This window comes from Accipiter gentilis, chromosome 32, assembly GCF_929443795.1.
Source record: "Accipiter gentilis chromosome 32, bAccGen1.1, whole genome shotgun sequence".
In the NCBI taxonomy this organism is placed as follows: Eukaryota; Metazoa; Chordata; class Aves; order Accipitriformes; family Accipitridae; genus Astur; species Astur gentilis.
The window spans coordinates 2,923,135-2,948,982 of NC_064911.1; the positions used below are offsets into that span (position 1 = coordinate 2,923,135).

At 38.8% G+C, this 25,848-nt stretch overlaps 2 protein-coding genes across 13 annotated transcripts; one reads left to right on the plus strand and one right to left on the minus strand.

Annotated features, from left to right (window-relative positions):
• Window positions 1–121: 121 nt before the first annotated feature.
• Window positions 122–4,209, minus strand: RWDD2B (RWD domain containing 2B). 6 transcript variants are annotated; one of them, XM_049835142.1, is made up of 5 exons: window positions 4,140–4,209; window positions 3,235–3,453; window positions 3,081–3,148; window positions 2,003–2,368; window positions 122–1,290 (listed from the first exon to the last, which is right to left on the minus strand). In XM_049835142.1, exons 2-5 carry the CDS (start codon window positions 3,439–3,441, stop codon window positions 1,053–1,055), a joined length of 879 nt encoding a protein of 292 aa, XP_049691099.1. In that variant the 5' UTR covers window positions 3,442–3,453; window positions 4,140–4,209; the 3' UTR covers window positions 122–1,052. The 6 variants fall into 6 exon arrangements, with proteins under 6 accessions (XP_049691099.1, XP_049691094.1, XP_049691097.1 ...); XM_049835137.1 differs by having other exon boundaries at window positions 4,184–4,201; XM_049835140.1 differs by lacking the exon at window positions 4,140–4,209 and adding an exon at window positions 3,639–3,843.
• USP16 (ubiquitin specific peptidase 16) lies at window positions 3,913–25,294 on the plus strand. 7 transcript variants are annotated; one of them, XM_049835120.1, is made up of 18 exons: window positions 3,913–4,097; window positions 6,194–6,299; window positions 8,855–9,033; window positions 9,675–9,778; window positions 12,180–12,283; window positions 14,231–14,412; window positions 15,382–15,474; window positions 16,142–16,272; window positions 16,646–16,733; window positions 17,619–17,697; window positions 18,572–18,663; window positions 19,636–19,692; window positions 20,860–21,027; window positions 21,639–22,311; window positions 22,977–23,071; window positions 24,302–24,388; window positions 24,693–24,849; window positions 24,963–25,294. In XM_049835120.1, the coding sequence occupies exons 2-18, from the start codon at window positions 6,233–6,235 to the stop codon at window positions 25,085–25,087; spliced, it is 2,481 nt and encodes an 826-aa protein (XP_049691077.1). In that variant the 5' UTR covers window positions 3,913–4,097; window positions 6,194–6,232; the 3' UTR covers window positions 25,088–25,294. The 7 variants fall into 7 exon arrangements, with proteins under 7 accessions (XP_049691077.1, XP_049691080.1, XP_049691078.1 ...); XM_049835123.1 differs by having other exon boundaries at window positions 14,234–14,412; XM_049835121.1 differs by lacking the exon at window positions 3,913–4,097 and adding an exon at window positions 4,202–4,240.
• The last annotated feature ends 554 nt before the right edge of the window (window positions 25,295–25,848 follow it).

Here is a 25,848-nt window from a genome sequence, read left to right on the forward strand (position 1 = left end):
TTGGCAGGGCTTCTGGCAGGGGCGGATCTGCGCTGGTGGAATGCCATCACCGCAAAGGGTGCCCGAGTCCCCGCCGGAGACGGGAACCTCCCCGGATCTACACAAAAGTACTTAACCAACATCAGAAGCAACCGAGGTCTGCTTTTTATGACACGTGTGACCATTTACATACCGAACCCATACGCAAAAAAACAGACTAGCATTTGTTGATACAAATTTGTTGAAAAAGGACTCAAAAGCATACGCCGCGTAACGCACCTTAGATTAGCAGCCTGCCAGTTTGCGAACTCAGTGGGATGAGGATTGTTCTACTGGTTTGGAGTGCACTGTGAGGGAGCCCAATCCTTGGCAAGCTTCTGCTTTTACATGAGTAAACACACTACAGCTTGCAGTGTACAGGACCAGTACACTGGTCCTCAGCTACAGATGTGGTGGAGGCACCACAGCATCTCTCTTACCTGCATACACGCTTTTACCTGTGGAAAATTCTTACGCCTCAGAGTAGGCATCCTAGCTCATCCTGTCTGCGCGAAGAAGGCTTTTGTGAACTTGCTCCCTCCCTTTTTATTTTTTTCTAAATAAAACATGAATCTCAGCACTTAAAATACTTTCAGGTAGGAAGTAGAAGAAAAGACTGTTACAAAAAAGTCTTCATGTAATGTATGTAAACAGTAACAAATAATGTAAACATCACATTTCCTCTCCTGAGATATTCACTCTTCATTTTTGTCTCTTCTTATTCACACATTCATTCACAATAATTCCATCTATTCATTCATCTATAATTCTCTAACTGCCCGGTAGGTTATCAAACATATTCGCTCTCATTGTAATTAGTTAGGTAGATACCCTAAATGTCCTTAAAACCAGAAAGTCATTTTCATTATTCAGGATTTCACTGGATATTTGTTTTCATTGAAAATTGGATTCATCATATAAATCACAAATTATTAATTCCCTCTCCAATCAACTGTTGCAGAACAGCTAAGGATCTGTAACACCGATTAACCTACAAATGAAGGCACTTGGACCTGTGGTGATCTTCAATCCCTTCAATGCCCTTCAACCCCAAAGTACATTTGAAAAATGTCAGCACATCCTTTTTCTTCTAAAAAATGATATAACTGCCCCAAATCCATATGATTTCCTCTGGCACCATGTGCATCAAAACATTTTTCTTCCAAAGTGGAGAACTTTCTTTGTTTCTGAATCTCAGCATGCCCTCCACCTTCCAAAGAAACATCTTCTCTGTGCCGAATGAGAATTCTTTTCCACGTTAATCTTCTTACCCTGAAAGCAAATAGAGAAATATGAATCTATCTATAAAATAAAGACTGTTTGAGAAAATACTATGAAATAGCTATTATCACAGAAGTCAATAAATTCCATTTGTACATATATCTTGACAGAGATAATGGTTCCCTAGCTGGTCATAGAAATACTGCTCACATGCAAACACTCCCATAAGCAGGAGCTTGTTTCATTGTATCTCCTGAGGATTCAACAAAAACCTTAACCTTATTCCTCACAAAGTAATTCATGAAGATGTGGTTTCAATTTCAGTGCTCACTTCTGCCTTGCCTGTGCTAAGAATTCTCATATTCTCGTACTCTCTTAGCTGTTATAACCAAATGACAATGTTCATTTTGTCTGCACCACCCAGAAGTTTAAATGATGGGAGCAGAATAAAACATGAATGGAAAGCAATATAACAGCATGCATATCTAACACGACTGGGGTACTGCAGTCCATTGCTATACAAGTGAAAGACAGAGGAAGATAAAACAGAAATAAATGTGCACCGTGCGGTACTAGTAGCTTTGCTGCAACCAACAGTACAGTGGATATTCAGAGTTGTAAATACATTATGATGAACACGAATACTTCACAGACCTTTACAGGTTGGAATGTGGTTGGGTTTCCCACCTTCTGGCCACATACACAACACGAAAAATGTAATAGTCTAACTATTAAAGGCATTTAAGCACAAAGAAAAACTAACCTTGACCAGAACTCTTCACAACTACTTTGTAGACCTTCTACGCAAACAACACCTGGTTTCCCTGGCATGCAAAACCCTGACAGAGCGAGCTCCTTGGCCCAGTCAATAATATTCTTTCTTTTTTGCTTGTTGTAAATGTGGTGACTGTAGATCCACAATCGAGTGAACGTGTTGTCTTCTGACTGCATGGCATTTGATGTTGTCACTGAGGAAGACAAACGCTCTTTGCCGATGTAAGCAGCTGCATGGTCTTTAACCCATTCCCTTGCACTCAACATGCAGGGCTCACCACTGGAGTTTTGCATCAAATACGTTTTTAGATCAGAGTTCAGGTGAATCTGCTGAGAGCGGCTTAATGCCGATGACCTAAAAAAAAAAAGCAAAATACAAATGCAGTTGGAATATGCTTATGATTTAGCATGTCTTTCAAACAGTTTTACTTCAAGCTGCCAAAAAAATCAGGCCATATTTAGATGGTAGGCACTTGCTATTGATATTTAAGTCATATTAGCTATAAGAAGGTCTTAATTAGCATTCAATTGGTGTGCTAACTCTTGAGTTCACATATAGTACTGCCAATTTGTAAATCCAAATCAAGGAAAAGGTATTTGAAAAGTACATACGGTGGCTGAACTAATTTCCTGTAATACTCAAGGCTACTTCTTTAAACAGAAATGTTCCAATAAAAAATAACAGGAGCCTGGGAGTAACAGCATTTTGACAAGGGAAGAATAAGACCATTGAGTAACTTTTCACTCCTTTACTTAGTGTTAAGCCTTGTCAAAACGGACAACAGTCTCCCTTCTTGAGCATCAGACCTATGAACAGTATCTACATGTAACCCCTCTGTACAGAAGATGGCATGCCTCCACACTTTTCCCATTTTTCTCACTTATTTGCTGAGGACACCAGAGAAATCATAACCTTGCAGATTTGTTTTTCTTCAACACTGTTGTCCATCTGGCTTAATTTGACAGTAAACTATCAAAAAAGGACTGCTTTTTCCTATTATAACTGTATTTATGTAGTACACCATAGCTTCTAAATGTTTTTATTAGCTGTACTTTTAATGCCATACCTCACAGTAATTTCTGGTAGAACAGTTGGATACTTGAATGGTAAAGCACAGGCCATGGAGAATTCCACCTAAAAACAAATGAGCAAATGTTCAGTTCAAGTAAGCCCTAAAATCCCACAAAACAACAAAAAAAATAGAAAGGTGTTTATGATACCATAGAGGCATTGGTGACCTCTGGTTTTACATTCAGTACAAACTGAACTTTTGAAGATGGCATCTCTGCAGACTCGTTTTCAGCATAGTGTTTCAGTTCTGCTACAGCCAGCTGGTCAGTCACCACAAACTCTTCCTCATAAGGAAACATGCTAGAGAGCAAATCTAGTTCTGAAAGTTGTATCTCAGCTTCTTCTCGGTTACTCATTTCTGTTGTTCCCTAAGCAAAGAGGAAATCGGGGAAGAAAACCAGGGCTTGAATATGGGACAAGGTTCACTAACCACCCCCACGGAAATCACGCGAACCCTTCCTTGTTAACCAAGCCCATCAAAAACGAACTGGTATTCGTCGGGCAGTTGGGAGCACGAAGGAACCCTGCGACAGCCCGCGAGGTTTCCATTGACCTGAGGCGGGACAGGATGCGGTTGGCGGCGGGTCACCAAACCAAGTTCTCTCTCACGGGGCCGCACACCCGGAGCGCGGCGGCCTCTGCTGCTCTGGCGGCCGCGGAGGTGGACGTCAGCACGCTCGGAGAGCCTCCGCTCACCCGTGGGGAGCCTCCGCTCACCCGTCGGGCCCGGCCCCGGCCCCCGGGCCCGGCCGGTGGCAGCTCCCCCTCCCCTCACCGGGGGCGGAGCGGGGAGGCGCCAGGTGCCCGCGCATGCGCCGACACGTCCCCGTGCCCGTGCCCCTCACCGCCCTTCCCCTCCGCCGTGCCCTCACGGCCCCACAATGCAACGCGCCGGAAGCGCGGATGGCAGCCGGTGGCGGTCGCCCAGCCGCCTGGGGATGAGGTGAAGTTGTCGGGCTGCTCCGAGACGGAGCCATGCGCCGCCGAGCTGTCCGCCCCGCGGCAGCGGCAGGTGAGGGACGGAAGCACCCCGGTCCTGTCGTCGCGCTCCTACCGCCGCGGCCGTCCTCCTTCCCCCACCCCGGGACTCTCTCTCACTCCTCCGGCGCTCCGCAGGGCCGGGACGCTCGGCTTTCCCTATTGCCTGCGGCGCCTGTCAGTGAAGGCGCGGGAGGCGGGCGCGGGCCAATCGGAAGCAGGCGGGGCGGGGCGGGGCAGCGCGGCGGTGGGCGAGTGCGTGAGCGGCGGGGCCGGGGAGCACGTGGGCGGCGCGGCTAGGCCCGGCCCGGCGCGGCCCGCGGGACGGGGTGAGTGGGGCGGCCCGGGGCGGGGGGGCGAGACGCGCCGAGCCGAGCGCCCGGCCGGGCTGTGCCGAGCCCCGGGGCGCACCTGCTCCCCGCCGCTGCCCGCGGGACGGGGAGCGTGGGCTCCCCGCCGGCCACGGGTGTCCGGCGGAGCCTCTGGGGCCCGGCCGGCTGCCTGGGGCGGGCGGGCGCCCGCCGCGCCCCGGTGGTTTCGCAGGCGTAGCCTGTGCGGGCGTTTTTCCCGGGTCTCCGTGGGACGCAGGTGCACTCTCGGTCGTTTGCGGACGGCTCTTTCTTACTTTTAAAAAAAAAAAAAAAAAAAAAAAGTAAATACAACGGTTGTTTCATTGCTTTGGCTGTTGGGCTCCGCAGCGCGTTTCCTCGCGTGGGCCGTTCCGTGAAAAAGGCTGGTGAAGAGCCTGTCAGACAAGTCTGTCCAGACACAGCGTGGCTTAAATTAACAGCTCCATGTGTTCGTGCTGGCCTGCTTTCCTGGCAGGAGCAAAGTCACTTTAACAAGGATTTTAACAGTTTAGAGTTGTTCATAAAATATTGTAGCCTGTTGTGGAAAAATGAGCTGTGGAGGGAGTTTGTTGGATGAACCGTCATTTCTTTTTGTGAACAGATTGAACGCTAAGTTGCAAAAGTTGGTAATTCCATTCTTAATGAAGTGGCTGCCTACCTGTCATTTAATGACTGGGTAATCTGTCCTAAAAGCATGCTTCAAAAAGGTTTTTCATACAAAAAGGCCTGCCTGGGTATCACACCTAAACTTTTCCCACCTTAGTTTCTCTCTGATTCTCGTGGGCTGGCTTCGTTTTTTGGCTGTGACAGCTGCAAGTGGGCAGCTGTTCTCTGTGGCTGGTGTGCTGCTGAGCATGAGCTAAGAAATGGTTTTGAAAGGACGAATGTTACAAGTCAGGTTTAGCGCTGTGCTAACATGTTTGTGTGAAGGATGGACAGCAGGGTTAGGCCAGTCTGCAAAGACTGCCTAAGACTGCAGAGACTTGATTTTGAACCCTTTCAGCTTGCACGTTTTCATTGTACAGCACATGTCAGTTTTTTTACTTTACCTGATCTTTCGTGCAATAAGGCACAGGGCCTTACAGGGGCTACAGACTAGAAGCTAAAAATGTCCTACCGTATGTGCAGTAGCCAACTTTCTGAAGGCAAGCACTTGGTTTAGGACTCTGTAGTGATAGATCACTCTTGTCTAGAAGGGTTTACAGGCATACCAAATATCAGACCCTATCTGAATTATTTGCTTGGTATGTTGGGAAGTTGATGATAAATCTCCCCCAGTGAAGAAACTGAAAAATCAGAACTCCCATTGTCTGTATTTTTTCCGATATATTAGCATATTTGCATGTGTCGGACTTCATCAAAGATACAAAGAATTTGCAGTAAGGAAAACTGAAAGACTGTAATTGCAAAAAACTTGAAGATTTAAATGGGACAAAGAAAATTCTTTTTCCAAAAAATCTCTGTGTTACTAGTTAGTACAAGTCCTAAGGTTTTATAGGATTTTTGATGCTTCAGTTTTCCATCTTGTTCTTTTGTGCAACGCTTTTGATTTAAGATTTTAGATCATTTGGTTTTTATAATTCACACTGTGATCTTGCCTCTACAACAGTTACAATTGTTTCATGTTAATGTATAATTAATTTATTTTCTTTTGAAAATGTGAAATTAAAACAAGTTAATTCATCTCAAGGGACATCTCAGCCATAGAAATAATTCATTGTTAAGCAATGAAGAAGTAAAACCAAAACCCACTTTCTAATTTACTGTTTCTCTTTGCTAGGTCACTGTTGCATGTAAGAAAAATTAACAGACTACAAATATGGGAAAGAAACGCATCAAAGGCAAAACTGCACAGTCTGACGAGACTCTGGATATGGAGTATGTGGGTATGTGTCCTCAGAGAAGTCTGTGGTCCTAATATTTGTTTTAACCTCACAGAGGCCTTGCAAATTCATTAATGTTAGAAGGCCTTTATACTAGTCACTGACTTTGAAGTCTCATTTACAAAGTGTGTGTTCGTATAATTGAAACTGAAGTCTACCAAGAAATATTCATGTTGCTACTTTTCTAAGTATGCTAGAAAATAATAATCCTGTCTTGAAAACCAGCATTATTTTCTGGTTTTCAGGAAACTCAGACACACAGTTCTTTACTGGTACACAGATTGTGTTGAATCATATAAAATTCCTCAGAATAGGAAGGGTTAGTAGAGTGAGCTGCTAAGCTTGTCGTGATAAGTTTAAGTAGCATTTTCCTAATGCAGATTTTGTTGCAGAAGGTTCTCACTCCAGCAAAAAAAGATTGTGATTAAAATATTTCTGTGAAGCCACTTGTCTTTACACTAGCAACTAACTTGATACCAGCCCTGGACACCTCAGCTCTCTAGTCATAGTGCTTTTCCCTTAAAACCTTTTTTTCTTCCTTGCCTTCGATTCCTTTAGAGAAAATCCCAAATTGTTAGTGTTATCATTCTAGCTGGATCTCACCCCTGTTTTGAAATTTTGTTATCTTGTTTACCCTGGTTATTCTAGCTCTTGTGTTTCCTTGTGCTGCATAGCATTCTCTTCTACCGCCTTGTCTACCAGGTCACAGATTCTGTCTTTCCCATCTTTTTTGTTGATCCTGACCGGGGAAACAAGTTGAGCCATGCTAATTTAGCTGGAAGAAAGAGCACTTGCAGTTTTAGCCGAGAGGCTCAGTGTGATGGCCTGTTTATCTTAAATCCAATTCTATTCTACTTTGGTTTCCTGCTTGTCCTGGTCTTGTGGTAGCTTCTGTCTCCTATGGCTTTTTAGCTGCTTTTAGGGGTTTTGTTTGTTTTTTTCTGGAGTCAAGATCAATATCTGCTGTGACTGTTCCTCACTTTTCTCCAGCAAAAAAAAATCAGTTATGGTGAAGTTGCTGATGGCATCACGCTTCTGTGGCTTAAAATAGGCTAGCTTACCCTGACGAAGTCCTGTAAAGCCACAAATGTAAACCAAGACTGATCATAGTGAATAATTCCACTGTATAGAAGCAGCCAATATACAAAAGGTTTATTTAAAAAACAGTTTTGAAGTTGTAGATGAAGCTTGTGTTTTTTAAAAAGGCTGAAATAATGCATCAAAATATCCGTATTTGGCTCTCCTTGGCTAGCATTTGTACTGTGGTAAAATCCTATAGTCTTGGACAGAAACAGAACTGTAGGTACAAAACTTTTGACCGGTTTCAGCTCATCCAAGAAAAGTTTGCTATCTTGAGGCTGTAATCTAGCATATAGTCCTCAACAAAGACAAAGTCAGGGCTGTTATGCTACCTGAGCAGTAAAAATATCTCTGTAGCAAAGGGCTTAAGACAGTTGAATTCTATAAACAACTATATAATTCTTCTCAACAGTAGTTTCAGAAAAATGTAATTTTTTTTTTTAACATATTAAGTACATACAGTGTTTTTCTTTTAGCATGGGTTTTACTCTGTGCTTTTCGACTTTTGAGGTAATTCTTTGTATGTCAGATATTTGACCCTGTATTTGCAAATTTAGACGTTTGTAACTGCAAATAGTGAAGAACTGTAGGCTGCTGATGATAAATGTCTTGGAAACCTACACGGTTAAAAAAAAAAATTATGTTCCTTCATTTTTTATTTGCAAGAACTTGAATCAGTTTGTGTATGCGTTGTCTGTCAATCACAATTTCTCTGTACATGACTTAAGCTTAGAGGCAGCTTCTCTTTGCTCAAGTGTTGGTGTAACCAACAAACTTAAAAATTAAAAAAGAAATAAGACAAACTCCTGATAGTAGCTCATAGCAACAGATGCCTGTTCTCCGTGTAACAATTCTTAGCAGAGTTTGGTTAAATAGATAAGAGTTCACACCAGGCCCAGAAGGTGCAGCTCCAAGTAGGGTGTAGTATTGTAGTGCAAAGTGATAATGGTGTAGGTAGGATGACTCTGCCATTCGTTTTTATCATAGTCTGCTGCATACTTTCACTGAGGCAGCTCAGCTGGAAGCGTAACCTCCATAATCTCCACTTTTATAGGCCAGCCAGGTGCTGCCTTGGTGACTGGGAACCGTGGCAGTGGGCTGTGGCTGCTCCCTGGGAGGTGTGGGAATCGTAACGCCACAATAATAGAAGCCCACAGCCTGGCACAGTAGGTAGGTTTGTATCCAAAGGTTTTGTCAACTCCTCTGACTAGATGTAGATTTGAGTGATACTTTGGGGTTTTTTGTTGTTTTTTTTTCTTTTTTTTTTAGTAATGCAGTAATTAAGGATGCAGCAACAATATCCCTGGATTGTGAATGGGGGTAATAAGGGTTTCTTTCTGATATATGTGGTAAATTGTCAATGTTTCTTTGACTCTAGAAAGGCTATCCTAGCTTCTGGATTGCTGCCTGTGTCTCTGAAGCCTAAAGACATCTGCATTTGTGATGATGCCTATATCCTTATGCTTTTTATTTTGTAGCACCTGTGTGCAAGCATATTCGTAAAGGACTGGAACAAGGTCATCTGAAAAAGGCACTGCTGAACGTGGAATGGCGTGTTTGTCAGGACTGCAAGGCAGACAATAAGACACAAGAGAAATCCGAGGAGGAGACTGATGAAAGCCCTTCGATATGGTTATGTCTAAAATGTGGCCACAGGGTATCTCTTGTTTTGTTGTTGATTTGTCTCAATATCTTTCAGTGCCTCAATATAGTGGAACAAGAGAGCTTCTGATTAAACTCTTATCACTTTTTTATTTTAAAGGTGGTGCTACATAAATGATTTTGTGTATTTTAGTGTGATTAAAGAATGTCTGCTCTGAATTGCAGATGAAGTACTTAGCAGCTTGGCACAAAGGCATTTAGCAGACTTAAGGCTAAAACACAATCTTGAGGACTTACTCTCCTAGAAAGTCCAAATTATTTTGCTAAGAAAATAAAAATTTATGTTAATGTTCCTAATTTGTGATTTTTACAAAAAGGTCTTACGGTCACATTAGTTTATTAAACTTAGAACTCTGCATGGTGAAGAGGTTTTTGTTCTGTTTCGTTCTTCAAGCTGTTCAAACTGGAATTTATAAATTAGATGTTCAGTCCCTGAGCAACTTTATGGTTATTCTGCACCCAGTAAGTTACCTTTCTCTCTGCAGAAATAAGTGTCTTGAAATAGCGACCCATCTGTTTATCCTACTTAGTTAACATAATTAAACAGTTCTCATTTTAATACTTTGTTTATACTCTGACTTTGTTTCATTGATAGTCAACTGGATTTTGTGACGCTTCTGGTTATTGACTTTATAGGGCTGTGGCAGAAATTCTCAAGAACAGCACGCTTTAAAGCATTATGCAACGCCAAGATCAGATCCCCATTGTTTGGTTCTCAGTTTGGACAACTGGAGTGTGTGGTGAGTTTGTCAGGCAACAGTTATAAGATAGAGCTAGAGGGCAACAGAGGCTGGGATGTAATTTGTGTTTTCTTTTCTCTGTGAATTCTAGGATTTATCTCTAGATGTATATGAAGCATTTCCACACACAAAAATCCCAGCAGTCTTTGCTGAGATTTGCTGAATAAGTATTACTTTCTTGTAATATTTGTAACTAGAAACTTTTCATAATTGAAGTTGAAATTGACCAGCTAGCAAATGCTGTTGACTTCATATTTTACTGCTTTTGCTTGGTCATAATACTGACACATGGAAACTAATGTTGATATGTAGCTCTAAATCTTAATTTTCAGCCTTAGGAGAAGCTCCTTTCTGATGTGCACACAGTGACAAATTTAATTATTTTTATTTTCTCAATAAATATGGCTTCTTAAAACTATATGTATAGTTAAGAAGCACAGCTGTAGAATTACAAGATGCTACTGGATCAATCAATACAAATTCCATCTCCCTGGTTGTATTTCCTTCTCTTAAAAGGAATAGTGCATTACTATATAAGGGGGAACCTTAATTTTCTAAACTGTGTTCTACAGAAATACTGTGCCTGACTTAGAGTTTTAATTTTTCTTAGTAACCTTTTTAAACTTATTATTTGTCATTATGTTCATTTTATATAACATTATCTCTTTATTTAGCCATATTTAGCACTTTCATGTGTAATGATCAGTATTTTTATTGAACTCTAGAATGGAAATGGACATTATTAATAACATGTATTACTAATGAAGTAGTAAACTTCTTTTTGTGAATTTAAATTTGTGTTAAAAATACGGTTTTGAAGCGAGTGCTTTACTTTTTCTGTTCTAAAACTTACATAACTTTTAAATCTAAGTACTTGAGAATGAGAGGACATTCTCTAAGCAAGATGTTTTGTTTCCTTCTAGAATCTCTTGGTTGTACAAACTTGCACAAGAAATTATTCAGAGATTGATATATTGGGTATAAATTATTGTTATAAATCAAACCTACAATCAAGAACTGTATTTCACAGTGGGCCTAGTATATAAAAGCAAAAGCAGTTTTGATCAGAATTTGTTAATGCTATGAATGTATGAATAAATCTCTCTATGGTGTGCATGCATATGTGGTTGAAATTGGATTTGAATAGTACCTGTAAACAGTTGAAAGAAACATTTTGAACCTGGAGAAAGAGGAGAGTTCTAGTAATTCATTAAGTTCTGCTGGTTTGGGTTTACAATTGCTATTGTATGCGTTTTCAGTACTGGTATGACATAGCAGTTGGATATACTTAACGTTTTTCCCCCACTAGTCAAACAGCCATCACTGAAAAACTTTTTCTAATCCCTTGATTCCTTGAAGGTTACTTACAAAATTTTTGAGGGATGAAAGGTTATGATGTTAAAATGGCCCATAGAAGTAACTCGTTTGTTATTCCAGGAGTGAGAATGACTATTTTTATAATTAACCAGACAGACAAAAAATACATACTTAGGGATCCAAAAGTCAAGCCGATTCTTTTAATGAGACATGAAGAAATGTGAAAATTGCAGCTAATTCCAGGGATGCTGGAAATTTAAGGAAGCACTTTGCTATAGGCTTTTGCTGCTTTTCATATCAGAAAATAGAGCCTGACTTACCGTAACTGTGAAATCTGCTAAATGCATTTGTGCCTAAGAACTGTAATTGCTGTGTTTCAAAGTGCAGAAGTATTCTCTTCAATACCTTTTGTTACCTCTTCAAAGAGCTGATTGGGCAGAACTACAAAATCAATACATAGAACTCTCCTTCAGCTGTATGTGTTCTGTCAGAATTTTACTTTTACTTGAGCCTTTATCATGGCAGCTTCTCTCAAAATTTTGTTTAAAAGAGATTAGTGGCCTAACCACGTGCTTCTTTGCTCGTAAAGAAACAAATATGTTTCTATCAGCAGCAGAAGAGCAAATAAAAGTGTGCAGGATTAATGGAGGACACTGATTTATTTCTTATCCAATTTAAATATAACGAAGTACTTGCTTGGCTGGAATTCTCAGAATATTTTCCCATGCCATAACATTTGTAAGTAATTATTTAGGGCCTGATATCTTAGTTTCTTGATTTTGGTAAAATTTTCCTGCATTTATTTTTCTTGCAACAAGATTTCTAAGCACATCTTTTAAGAGTCTAATTTATATTTGTAAATTGCAACCTCCAGTCACCCAAATCATTTAGTAAAGATAATTTTTAAACTTCTTATTTTCTTGATCAGGAATAGATTGAACTCTTCTAAATCTTAAAATAAAACTTGTAGTTTTGTAACTTTGTGTAATGAATTGCATCAAACAAGCAAAGAGTTTAGGATTTTTAAACAATAGGAAAAAAATTAATTGTTTTTCTTTGGGGGGGGGGGGGGGGGCGGAGGCAGGTGCTACATATGCGATAATGAAGTTCCATATAGCACTTCAACCCGATTGGGCCAGATTGTGGATTATGTTAGAAAACAAGTTTGTATTGACTCATCATGTACAGGTAAGTAATTATAGTATACATACCATAATTCAGAAAATCCTTTAAATGTAGGAGACAGTACTGTAAATTTAGAAGGCACACTAAATTAGATTTAACTTTTGGAGCACCTTATGGTAAAGTAAAAAGCTGATTTCCTCCCTTTTTTTTTTTTTCCCCCCCCCCCCCCCCCCCCCCCCCCCCCCCCCCCCCCCCCCCCCCCCCCCCCCCCCCCCCCCCCCCCCCCCCCCCCCCCCCCCCCCCCCCCCCGCCCTTGCCAGAATTCTGATAGCACATGTCCTAGCCCGTGGACCTAATTGGACCAGGATTTTGCTCAGTGTCCTCTAAACTTTTACAGACCAGAAATACAGAAATAGGAGGAAAAAAATAAAATTTTAATGTGACTGGTTTTTTTTAAATGTGACGTTCAGTTGTTCTGTGAGTAAGGAATTGACTTTCAGTACTTGGAAGTGCTGTGTTTAGTCATCAGTATTGCTTGGTTTGTCTTGATCTGAAGGAGAATTGTCACTGCTTAAGGATCATTTGATCTGATTTTCTTTTTAAGTATTTTTGTAGGTATTTGTGAATGTATCAGCTGGAATGACTAAGTCTCCAGCTGTTGCAGCACATCTCCTAATGGAAGGAGTACACAAGAAGATTTGTCTGCTGGGTCTGTACATTTAGTATAGGTAGTTGCAGTGCATTTAAAACAGCGTGTTCAGCCTGCAGTCTATCTGCAAAACATGGTTGTTTAAAATGAAACAAACCCAGTAAAACCCCCTGTTTCCACAATGGCAAAACTGTTTTTATACAAGGCATTTCCACTGGAAAACTTGGAATAATTTGCATATCAAAATAAATGCTGTAACTCATAGCTATAAAAAATGCCAACACCATCCTACACTTGGGTGAAATCATAGCCTCCTTGGGAAATAAATCATAACCATCCAGCAATGCCAAGGGGCTGTCTCTGAATATTTGTTCTTGAAGCAGCTGAGGTTTTCCCACAGGGACCAGAATCTTTGAGTGGTTTTGGTCAGTCTTTCCCAGATATGTAGTTTCTCTACATCCGATATTTGAATTTCATACTGGTTGCCAAAATTTTCTTCTCAGGTTTGAACAGGAAAACAGATGAATACCTGGGTGCGGTTGTCTGTTTCAGGTGTTCCATCTGTTGTCCATCCATCTGTTTCTTGTCCACCTGCAAAGATTGTATTGTCTGTTTTCCTTGCTTCCTCTGAGCTGGTGTTACTTTATTCTAGAGTTATCCTTGGCTCACAGCCCTCTTTATCAGAAATCTAATCAATAATAGACTGCCAAACTGGCAGAACAAGTGTGGGTGTTAACCAGTGTGGGTGTTATTCTGAAAATTACCTGGAATTCCCTTACAGTTTTATTAAACAGGTCATCGAAAGTTTGAGGTATACACCAAAGTAATTTTGGGGAAAGTGTCTTTAATGTGTCTTGAAGAATATAAACCTTCCAGTTTCATGTGTTTAGGTTCATGAAATGAACATGAGAATGCTTTGACAGTGGGAGGCCTGTGCATTTCATTTCAATAGTGCCATGTCAAAAGGAATATTATCTCAGATGCCCTCTTGTTGTATAAAGTCCTAACATAGGTGGTTTTGCAACAGGAATGAAATTTCAGATAACACGTGCAGAGCTTCAGAGGTTGTTGGCATGAATGGCTTGTGGGCCAGTTGGCATGTTTAACTTGTGTGCTGATCTGAAATGGCATTTCAGGGGTTTCTTGATTATTTCATTGTTGGTGGTGGTTTGGTTTGTTTATTTTTTAACTCCTGTTACCTGGACAGTTGAAGAACCTAAACTGGTGGCGTTACATTTATACAGTTACAGAACTAATTATCATACATTTAAGTTTTAAACATTGTAGATTACTGCTGCCTATAATAACTTTCCTATCCCATTTCCTGTTACTGGGTTAATATGTATTTTTTTTCATTTCAGTAGAAAAACAAGAAGAGAACAAAGAATTTGAAAATAAAAAAGTAGAGAAAGACAGCAAAAATGAGCAAGAAAAGGAAGTCTCACTTAAAGAAGAGAATTCTCATCCAAGTACTAATTCGCAAGTGGCTGTGAAGGGACTTAGTAACTTGGGGAATACATGTTTCTTTAATGCAGTGATGCAGGTATGGTAGTTACTGCTGCTCTTAAAAAAACCTTTGAGTAACAAAAACCCCAACAAATGACTCCACAAAAACCCCGCCCCCAGTATTTTACAATGACCCAATTAGAATGTTATTTTTGTCTGCCAAGAATGATGGGTTCTTTCTAAAAATAGTGTGTTGGCCCAGAGAAGTATGAAGAAATGGAGCTGCAGGTTCAGACATGCTCTAAGGGAAAATGTAACAAACTGCCTTGTCTTTGAGGGACAGTGTCTTTCACTGATGTAGATTAAGCATGCCAACTTCCTAATTTAGTTAAAAAAATGAAATAGTCTGGCACGTCACCCTTGCTGACCTCTTGAAATATAAGAGATTAATACCCAAAGACTGTGGGTGTTTACTGAAACAAAAATGTCTCTGTCAGCAACAGGAAATCAAATAAAAGTAAATTATTAACAGGATGAGCATATTGCATTGCCATCTTGTGTGTCTTGCTCGGCTAAGAGGTGTTTGGAGAGAATAAACTTGCTCTTTCATGTGTATTAAAACTCGCATGTAATCTTGTGCTCTTTGGCTCTTGATACTGAAGCTTTACTTGAACAAAATTCCCACTGTATTTGGAGGTTTTAGTAAACTTTGATTTTTCAATTTTTTTTAAACATGTTTTAAACTAAGCAAATATGCTTGATTTTAGAAACAGACACTAGTAAACAGACTGCCAAAAGATCACTCTGTAGAATAGTACATTTAGGGTTTCTGCAATCTAAAGCAATACATAGAGAGGACACTTGGAAGTCATGTTTGCTGTATGGAATGCACCTTTAAATGTTAACTGTGTTAGAATTTCCAGAATGGTAGTTACCATTCTAGTTCTGTGTTTGGGAAAAATAAATTGCTGCTAGTCTGGTTGCTACAAATTCCATGACCAGTGGAACTCACCTGCCCTTCTTGTTCCCTAGTTACCAATCTTTTTCTCTCTTTTCTGTCCTACAGAATTTATCACAAACTCCAGTCCTGAGGGAGCTGCTTAAAGAAGCTAAAATGCGTGGCACAACAGTTAAGATTGAATCACCTGAGTTATTCATGGTATGTATGCTTTGACCTTCATAATGTTTCTCCCTGCCCTTCCAATCTGTTAAAGAAAGAAGCAATATTCATCTCTGAATTTTAAAGCTGTTTCAGCTAAACACTAACAAGATTAAGATGTAAAATCAGTGGGAACTTCACCATAAAGCTACTTCTGAAGTCAACGGAGGTCTTTCTTTCAAAGTAAAAGAGCAGTGATTCAATACTCTTAACTATTAGTTGTCATCAAAGGAGTATTTACATTATGATTAAGTTATTTAAAGGATGAAAATGTGTAACTTTTGCTATGGTCTCAGTTGTCTCAATGCAAAATAGGAAACTAGAGCATGTCTGCAGCACTAGCTTAAATAATGCACTTGTCATTATAGTTAGGGATTTGGATGGGAAAGAAGGGTTGTGCATTTTAAGAAATTGGTGGGGTTTTTTCTAATAAAAGCAAGAAATGCAGAGTTGCAACTAAGCAATAAATAATTAATGATTCTTAGCCCAACATTTTGGCATCATCTCATGAGAAACCATGTGTTGATTGTTTTTGCCATTTTGGAATTTTGTGTATTCTATTTTATAATAATGTTTTCAAGAAGTGTTTTAGATAAGGAAAAACTTACTCCAGAATGTCTGTCACCAAATTAAGGCAAAACAACTTTGTTGCTTTTGTTTAAAACAGGAACCTCAGCTGATAAAACTAGATCAACCAGGTCCTTTGACATTAGCCATGTATCAGTTCCTGACAGAAATGCAGGAGACAAAAAAAGGGGTAGTCACTCCTAAGGAACTTTTTGCTCAGGTTTGTAAAAAGTGAGTATCTGTACAATTGCATGTCATTAGTGAGTATGAAAAAAGTTTTAGTTGTTTAAAAAGAAGGTCAGTTTTCTCCCTTTTATTTTTCCTTGAGCTCACATCACAGCATATAAAATTTGTATAATACTTAACAAGTTTTGAAAGAAGAGGATAAAGAGCAAAATATAAATGAATAGAAGTAAAATTAAAGATACTCAGTGACGTTCTGATTAGCTAGCTTCGTATTTTTGGAAAATACCATCTTAGACACTTGTTGCTTTTATATACATACTTGCTTGAGATTTTGTGGTTTTGTGTCTGGTATGAATTGTTTTTACTTTGTCTATCTCTAAGTTCAGTTATACTTTACAATTATTGTCTCATTTAACAGAGCAATACGATTTAAAGGTTATCAGCAGCAAGACAGTCATGAATTGCTTCGTTACTTACTTGATGGAATGAGAGCAGAAGAAATCCAAGTGAGTGCTAATTTCATAGTTGCACATACATTTCTGCTACATGCCCCAGACCAAGACTTTCTCCTCTGCTGAAGGGAGAAAGATCGTTCTTTCTGAGATAAGTTAACCCCTGTAGAGTGGTTTATGCTGCCCATAGCACTTACTTGAAGCAGATTAGCAACAAAGCTATAAAACTGGGCAGCCTGTAAGCAGTGGGGTTGTAAAGGAGCAATCACAGGCATTACTGTTTTCATTTAACAAAACTGTTCAAAGAGAGAAGTTTGTTTGTGGCCTATGTGTCTTATATATATTGCACACATTGTTTAGGTTTCTAAGGTAATAATATTTTCTGCCTTTTTGGAAAGCAGTGTACTGGTAATTCTTTATGCTTTTCTAGTAAAATTAAGTAGAAGGATTCAATTTTGCTTGCTCTAAATGTCTTCAGTTAATTCAACACTTCTGATATAAATGTCTGTTGTCCTTCAGAAATAGATTGACTTGTTCAAAACTTCTACAGAAAAAGTGGGTTTGGAGTATGTGTAGTCACCCTAAAGATTGTCCTTTTGTCTTAATTTCTGAAATGCCTGAAAGTTCACTTGTAGAAATTCCTTTTTTCTTTTTTTTTTTGCCAGTTTTAATTTGGGGAAGTATTTCATCCTTAGACTGATTTTTTTCGTACATACTAATTGCAACATTACGGTTGCGAGCTTGTTTCTTGGTTGATTATTTTTTTAATATCCACAGGAACTACTTTGTATCTCTACAGGTGTTTGTGTTGTTTGTATTGATTCTCTTAATTGGTGAAGATTAAACTTTTTCTTCCATTTGAAACATTTTGTAAAATGAACTAGTTAACTGAATTAGTTTAGGAAATTTTACAGTGTGTATTTGTTTTGAAAATTCCAGCAAGTAAGTGTTGGAATACTGAAGGCGCTGACTGACTCTAACAAACAAAATGAAGAAGAACTTAAAAAGAAAATTAAAGGTAAAATACATGTTACTGATGTTGTGATAATTTAAAATTTTCTGTGTCATTGAAGTACACAAAGTAATAATATCAATTAAAAGATAAATGTTTAAGTGTACAACTTTATGCCTTCTGTTGAATATGTGTGTATCTAGAATATAAGGCTCAATGGGTTAGTCTGTTTATTTAAATGTCTTACTGAACTTGGTGGCATTTCCTTCTTAACAGTGAAAGAGAGGGTTGATTCTCTAGACATTATACATTAAAATATGTTTGGGTAGTGTTTAATCATTGAAATATTATGTAAAAAATATTAGCACATGAATGTAATGATTTATTCAGTCCTAATAGTCCATTGTTACTTAACAGTGGTATTAAAAAAAACAAACGGTGAACAAAAGAATTTTTAAAGTTTTCAACATGACTTAGGTTGGAAGATGAAGAACAAGTTTAAATTCAGATCATGTGCTACACTGAAAATATAACTTGAGGAAATTGGTTTTGTTTGTAGGGCACCTGTACAAAGTTGGTGCTTGTTTTTTAGCTTCAGACAGTTGTTTAAGTCCTGAGAGAAAGCAGGAACTCTTACTGGATGCAGTACTTCTGAGAAAATAGGGAAATGCGTTTGAGAAACTAGGTAAAGGTGTTGGTTCAGTCAAGCTGTCTTCTGCAAATGTGTTTTTGTCCCCATTCCTTTGATATACAAACAAATCTTAATTTAAGAATCTTGCTGTACTTCCTGAGGAAACCACAACAGGCCAACGCATTACATCATACATCTTGCATACTGTATTCTCTTTCTTTTTTTAATTTGGTATGCCATAACTAAATTGGTTGCCAGGATATTATATATAATATTATTAACTTTACTATACACTTTGTCAATTCTCAGAATATGAAAAGAAAAAGGGAATACAAAGCGTTGTAGATCGAATCTTTGGTGGAGAATTAACCAGTACAATTATGTGTGAGGAATGCAGAACCGTAAGTAAACTACCTGCTTTGAATAGCCTAGAGTATAATTTTATGTAATCTGCAGGAGAACCCCAAAGTAACTATATGGAGACATAAATGAAACTGGAGAGGTTTGCTTCAGTTAATATACTTCTAAGAGTTGACTGGCTGCATACTTTTCAGAGGGGCATGGTATGGCTGGAATCTTTCTTCCTGTATGTTATAAAGTTAATCTTTCAGTTCCTTTCAGAAGCCTTCCAGAAAAAGAGGTCAGCAACAGCAAGCTGCCTCTGCCAGAGGAATTCACTCTCAGATTCCTAGTAAACACCTTCCAGTGCTACAAATTGTAGAGTGAATGAATTGTTCTGCTACCAGCAGTGTGCTGCTGAGGGTCCTTTCCTTTTTCGTCAGATGATTAGGTTAGAAGATAAAGAACAAGTTTAAATTCAGACCATGTGCTACACTGAAAATATAACTTGAGGAAATTGGTTTTGTTTGTAGGGCACCTGTACAAAGTTGGTGCTTGTTTTTTAGCTTCAGACAGTTGTTTAAGTCCTGAGAGAAAGCAGGAACTCTTACTGGATGCAGTACTTTCCCTTTCCCACGCTGCAATGACCGCGGGATTGCCAGGAAAATAGTTAAGCAAGAAGGCACTATTGGGATAATGCATCTTGAGAATGAAGTAAGTAAGGGTATTAGTGAGTGGGCTAGATGAATCTCCTGACTGATCGCAGATGTCAATCTTATAGGCCCTAAGTTGGGTTCTCACATTCTGGGCCACTAGAAAACTGTAATTTGTAAATTATTTCTGTGGTAATATGACTGCTAGATTTTGGTCAGGGATAGCTGTTTGTGAAGGTAGATTACCTGTGGTTTACGTTTGTATGCACAAGTGAAAGCATGCACTGAATGCAAACAAGGCTACATGCAAATAAACCTATTGACAGCAAGCCAGTCACTTCCAAAGAAAATTAAATTGGTCTCTTGAATATTCATTTAAAGGTATCCTTGGTCCACGAGTCTTTCCTTGATTTGTCACTTCCTGTACTAGATGATCAGGTAAGAAATTGTACATGCTTGCTTTTTGGCTTAGTTTTTGTTTGCTTATATGAAAACACCTTTATTATATAATCACTAGGGAATGGATTTATGCATCCTTCTAAATGTCTCTTTTGAAAGTTAAAATTATAAATTTGCCCAGAAAGATACAGAATAAGATTTTCATGAGTCATTCCTGTAAGTTGTGGCTCATAAATTGTCTCTGGAAAATTACTGGTAGTCTGTTTGTGATCTTCCTGCTTTGTCAGTTAATGTTTCTAATGTAGAGATTGGCTTGGGGAATAATCTAGTATGTTCCAGTGTTGTCTCACTATTGTAGAAGACTGAGTTGCAAAGAACAATGTTTCCCAATTCATCTTCACTGTTGTAAAACTGAACTAAATTGCATGACAGTGATGGGTGTCTAGTGGTTGCTAGAATCCTTTATTTTATTTTTTTTTTTACTTTTTTCATCCATTTTTCTGCATTGAGTGCAAGAATACTTCTCATAATACTCAGGTTATTGAATAAAGTTACGAAACGGTAGGATAGTGTGTGAATACTTATTTGATCAATATTAATTTATTTGATCGATCCCTAGACACTCAAAATACTTTATTTGCTTTGTGTTTCCTATTGATAGTCTGCATATGTAATATTTCAGATTTGTTACATAGCACTGCTCACACAAAAGCTACTGAGTAAATATGGAAATGAAAACCCCTCAGCCAAAGGGATCGTGTGTCTCCTGCAGCAAACAGATTTCATTTTAGCAGAAGCAAACAAATTCTGTGGCAGGCAGTTCAAATGAAAATGTCTCCACTTGTGTAAAATGTTACTATTCAGTGCATTTAATGAGATTTACATCTGTTAGAGCCAAAGGTAATGTTGCCCCTTTACAGGTTCAGAATTTGGCCCTTGATAGTCTTCCTTTTTCATACTGTTTCTTTCTGCAAGTGATTGTTTCATGTGGACTCCCTCTGGAGTGAGACACCTCTTTTGTAAACATTGGGGTGGCATAAATGAGTTAGTTGTATGTTACAGTTACTAGAATGTTATATCTTGAGCTGAAAACTCACATAACATTTCATCCCTGCAGTTTTCTCTGGAATAATATTTTAATACTCAGGACAGTAACATCTCTACTTCTGTAGTTGTTTTGTGGCTTGCTTTTTTTTTTTTTTCCAGAAAGTAAAAATCACAAATGAGAGAAACATTAAAAAAAACAAAGAAAAGGAATCTGAAGATGAAGAGGACAAAAACAATGACTGTTATCTTAAGCAGAGAGATGAGCCCCCTGGTACAAGTAAGCACCTTCAGAAAAAAGCAAAGAAACAGGCCAAAAAACAAGCTAAGGTTGGTTTTGATAAGTATTTCACTCTTATTACTGAAGTGCTTGCAACTTCTGGTAAAACAAATTCTTTCTGCTTCCTTGGTTTAGATGAAAGAGGAGACAGCTCAAAATTTCTCCTCACTCAAATGCACAACTGAAAAGACCTATTTTATCTGCATCTTTGCTATTAAAATGTTACATGTTCTGTTAAGAGTTGCTGTGCTAGGAATAAGGTAATATCCATAGGAATGTGGAATTTTTGTTGCCTGTCTGAAGTAGTATTAATTTGTATCAGCCAGCTGTTCTCTAGTCATTGATTGCAAGAATATTTGCAAAACTTTAGAATACTGACATAAGAAAGTATCAGGAGATACAAAGGAAATTGTTAGTTGTTACACAGTATCTTCAAAATACAAGGAGCACTGGGAACTATATCTGAGTGAGGATAAATTCAGTATTGGTTGAATTGTGATCACCTCTGATCATCAAATCACAGATTTTGCCCCCCCCTCCCACCCTTTGCATCTCTGGCATGCTACAAAAATTTTGATAAAGTAATTGTAAGAATTGCTAAATATCATGTAAACTTGCTCTGGTTTTTGTATTTTTGTATATTATGTATTCCAATTTGCAGAGCCAGCGCCGCCAGCAAAAACTTCAAGGAAAGGTGCTTCGCTTAACAGATATCTGTGCAACTGAACAATCAGAAAAAGACATCGAGTATAACCAAGAATCAGAGGCAGAAATTAACTCTGAAACTCCTGATAGGAAGAGAGAAGAGGAATCATCAAATGATGGCAGAGATCACTGCTTAACTCAAAAAGACTTGAGTGTACAGGGAAGTAGTACAGAAGTTCAGAGCATGCATGAAAATAGAGGAAAGCCAGAACAAGAGTGTATAGAAAGTGAGTCTCTCATGGATCTCCCTATGGAAGGATTAGATTCTCCTATGAAGTTTGTCAATGGCCTTGACAACCTATCTTTGAAAGATGAGGATGATGAAAATAAAGATGAGGAAGAGCTTGCTACTGACTTTTCAGAACTACACTTGGGTGCCAATGATGAATCTGATACAAGTACCTTAGATGACCTTCAGACTGTTCCTGTCAAGACATGTGAAGTATCAACTGAAGATCCAGAAACAGCATTTTGTACTCTTGCAAACAGGGAAGGTCTGAACCCCGAAGAAGGTTCAATCCATCACTGTTTGTATCAATTTACCCGTAATGAAAAGCTTACTGAGACCAATAAACTACTCTGTGATGTATGTACACAAAGACATTATGGACCAAAGAAGAACGTAAAAAGTATGACAAATTACCTTTTAAAAGAAAACTTTAAATATGTCCCTATCTGCTGCTTGGGTGGGTAAGGGGGGGAATGTCCCTAAAGTGGAACTAGTATTCAGTGGGTAGATTGTGAGAACCTCTTTCACACAGATTAATAAAAGTTCTTAATTGAGCAGCATAGTAGGCTTGCAAGGTTGGGTACAAATACTGCAGGACTGCAAAAAGAAGAGTGAGCAAGTGTGTTTGGAGGGAGGGAAAGGGCATTTCAGTCTAAAATATCATTATGTGGATGATTGTAGGGAGTAACTGTTTAGTAGGTGACTTCTGTTCTTTCCTCAAATGTGAAAATTCTGCTATGACAGTCACAGGGAAATCATGTTGGTGTTTGCTGAAAAGGCCAATAAAAGCTGCGTGCAATTTCTGATTGTGAGAGTTGTAGAGAACAAGCACTGCTTGTGCTGACACTGCTCAGGCATGGTGTGAGCAGTTACTTTTGTGATACAGGATCTGCAAGATGGCAGCTGTTGTACAGTTCATCATTTAACGTGATGTTACAAAGGGGAATATTCAGTTTCTCAGTTGTAGTAGATGACGTTCTAGCAGTGTAAACAGTGAAAATTAAACAAATTCTTCCTGTAACATTCATTTACATGTTAATCATTGATGTTTTCTCTTTTCTGCAGGTGAAAAGAAGTATGTTTATACTAATGCCAAAAAGCAGATGTTAATCTCTCTTGCTCCTCCAATTTTAACTCTTCACTTAAAGAGGTTTCAACAGGTAAGTACCAGGCTGATATTGCAAAAATGTGTATGTGTATAGTATCAGTTTAATATGTATGTATGCACATAGTACTAGCTTAATTTAGAACTAATGTTAGCATATTTTCATTTCCTATAAGCCTGTTCTGGTTTTGGTTTGTTTTCCCAAGGTTTGGAAGGCATTGGTGCACAGTGTTGGGTTTTGTGGCCTTTGAGGAGTTGGAGTGTGTTTTCCTGAAAGAATATTCCATTAGTTATCTGGAAGACACTGTTCCTTGAGCTTATTTGCTATACATTCCCTCGTTATTGTTATCACTTAGCATATTCAGCAGTATCTTGGCATTGTTTCCTGCTACTACAGCAGTTTGTGGACTCTTAAATTTCAGTACAGATAGAATAGGGTCCCTTACTAAATGAATGTAACAAATAGGTCAGTAGAACTGGAAAAGAGAGGATTCTAAGCCTTACTGGGAGGGTGAGTGTGGGGAAAGTGATGAATGGAAAGCAATGCAACTTAAGTCTTATTTATAGACACCAAAGTAAAGTGGCCTACCTTTTTTCCAAGTTGTAGGAAAAATTTTAATTTAGGGCTTTAGCTTTTCAAGAAGGAAAGAGGAGAGGAATTGGGATGGGAGACGGTATTGCCTCTTCTAAATTTAAAGCTGTTCCCTATTTTTGTCAAAATACTTGAAAGATAAGGGAGGTGGCTCTAAGTAGATGAAAAACAATTTCACAGAGAAAATGGAAATGTGTAGCCTATTCCAAGAGATAGTAACATGATTAAGAAAATAACATTTGTCATCATCTCCTTTTGTTTTTCCAGTTTGATACTGGGAGATTATTTGAATAAGTGGGGAGTAGAAGTGACATCAGTTTTGATGATATAAAATCAGATCCTCAGGCATATTACAGTATCTGAGAACCAAAAGATGTCCTTGTAGTTATATAAGTACATTAGAGCTGGTTCTTTTCCCACTTCTGCTACCATTAAGTTACCATAAAAACAAGTTGAAGAGCTGTCTTAACTTGTGCTCCAGTGCAGCACACGAGGGCAAGGAGGTAATGCTGGAAAACCTTGGGCATTGGGGGAAGGAGGGGGGAAGGGAGAGTTGCTTTTTTCTAATTTTGTGTCATGTAAAACTAATTTTGTATTGTTGAAACTTTAACCTGAAACATGCACTAACTAAGCATGCTTTTAATATGCTACATTTTAACATTATGGGGTTTTCCTCTACTTTGTCTCTTTAAGGCTGGTTTTAATCTAAGGAAGGTTAACAGGCATATCAAGTTTCCAGAAGTGATAGACTTGGCTCCTTTCTGTACAGCTAAATGTAAAGTAAGTGGAAAAACAGATTCTCCCTTCCCATGTCTAATGTGCTTTCACAGTTAAGCTGCTCAGCAGAATCTTTGCAGAACACTTGTCAAGCTTCAGTTATTTTGTGTGATAATACAGGATAACTCGCAAGCGCAACTTGTAGTTGAGTAAGCGTACTTCCCCTGTTCATAGCTGTAGTGCTTGCATGAATCTGTAATGACCAGCTTCCCTTTCATCAGCAAACAAAGCAAAGCAAAGTGAAGAGTTTACATTCTAGCCTTGTTTAAAACCCCATACCTGAATACCTAAATTTTTGCTTGTATAGAATGTGGCTGAAGGGAATACAGAAGTACTGTACTCTCTCTATGGAGTTGTTGAACATAGTGGAACAATGAGGTCTGGGCACTACACTGCTTATGCTAAAATGAGAAGTATGAACAACCATCTCTCTGATCTTGTCCTTCGAGGACAATCTCCTCAAGGTAAATAATAATAAGAAATATTTTACAAGTTATTTCTTATTGAAGAACAGTAACAGGATTGATTGCTTCAGTTCTTTGTAATAACTTTTACTCCTAAATTCTTATTTTCACAGCTTTAGAAACTGAACCAGTAAATGGGCAGTGGTTCCACATCAGTGATACCCATGTACAAGCTGTGTCTGCATCAAAAGTGCTGAGCTCACAAGCCTATCTCCTGTTCTATGAGCGACTGCTGTAACTCATCTGAGAAGCCTTCTTTTATGTGCAGCCATCTTCAAGTGGTCTGAAAGAAAGCAAAGATTCACAAATTATGTTGTTAAATGTTGGAGCTACTGTATACAACTGCAGGAATATACTTTATGCTTCTTAAGACACACTGAAAAATGGTTAACTTATACTTTTTTCCAGTGTTTTCACTAAATAAAAGGTTGGGGTTTTGGTTTTGGTTGGGTTTTTTTTTTTCAGAATTACAGCTTTGAGCTTCTCTTGCATAATTGTATGTTAGCCCAGACAAGCAACCACTACTTTTAGTTTCCTGCAAGTGCTATACATCTTAGCAGCTCTTTTGCTCTAAAGGGACCAGCTATGATTTTGAACTATAGTTATCTTGGCTATCATCTGTTCCATGTGTATTTTAGGACAGGGTTCCAAGCATAAGAAGCTGTTTCTTCCTACACATCTTAGAGGTGAGACAAATTCAGCATCAGCTCTCTTTCCACTGTTGGTTTATGTCCAATAGAGGAGCCCTCAGTTTGCAGACTCTCTAGGAATTTTGCATAGGAACCTTATGTGGGTATTTTGGCAAGGCTGAGCACTCAGCTTGCTCTCCCTTTCTGCAGTAGAGGGGCAAGAAAACTAGTCCCACAATGACTTGTAACTTTCACGTTCTCTCCACAGGCTAGACTTCACATTGTGTTTCATACAAATAAATAAAATCTTGGCTCCTCCATGCTACAGCAGCAGCTGCTTACATTCAGTGCATTTTTCACAACAACCTTA

What these genes read in the sequence shown, in the direction of transcription:
- RWDD2B (XM_049835142.1), bottom strand. Translation starts at nt 3,441, where the DNA reads ATGAGTAACCGAGAAGAAGCTGAGATACAACTTTCAGAACTAGATTTG. An exon ending in AGGTCACCAATGCCTCTATG is followed by an intron (nt 3,149 to 3,234) that starts GTATCATAAACA and finishes ATTTGTTTTTAG; the next exon opens with GTGGAATTCTCCATGGCCTG. An exon ending in CTACCAGAAATTACTGTGAG is followed by an intron (nt 2,369 to 3,080) that starts GTATGGCATTAA and finishes TTTTTTTTTTAG; the next exon opens with GTCATCGGCATTAAGCCGCT.
- USP16 (XM_049835120.1), top strand. Translation starts at nt 6,233, where the DNA reads ATGGGAAAGAAACGCATCAAAGGCAAAACTGCACAGTCTGACGAGACT. An exon ending in TTCCTGTACTAGATGATCAG is followed by an intron (nt 19,693 to 20,859) that starts GTAAGAAATTGT and finishes TTTTTTTTCCAG; the next exon opens with AAAGTAAAAATCACAAATGA. An exon ending in ACCAAAGAAGAACGTAAAAA is followed by an intron (nt 22,312 to 22,976) that starts GTATGACAAATT and finishes TCTTTTCTGCAG; the next exon opens with GTGAAAAGAAGTATGTTTAT.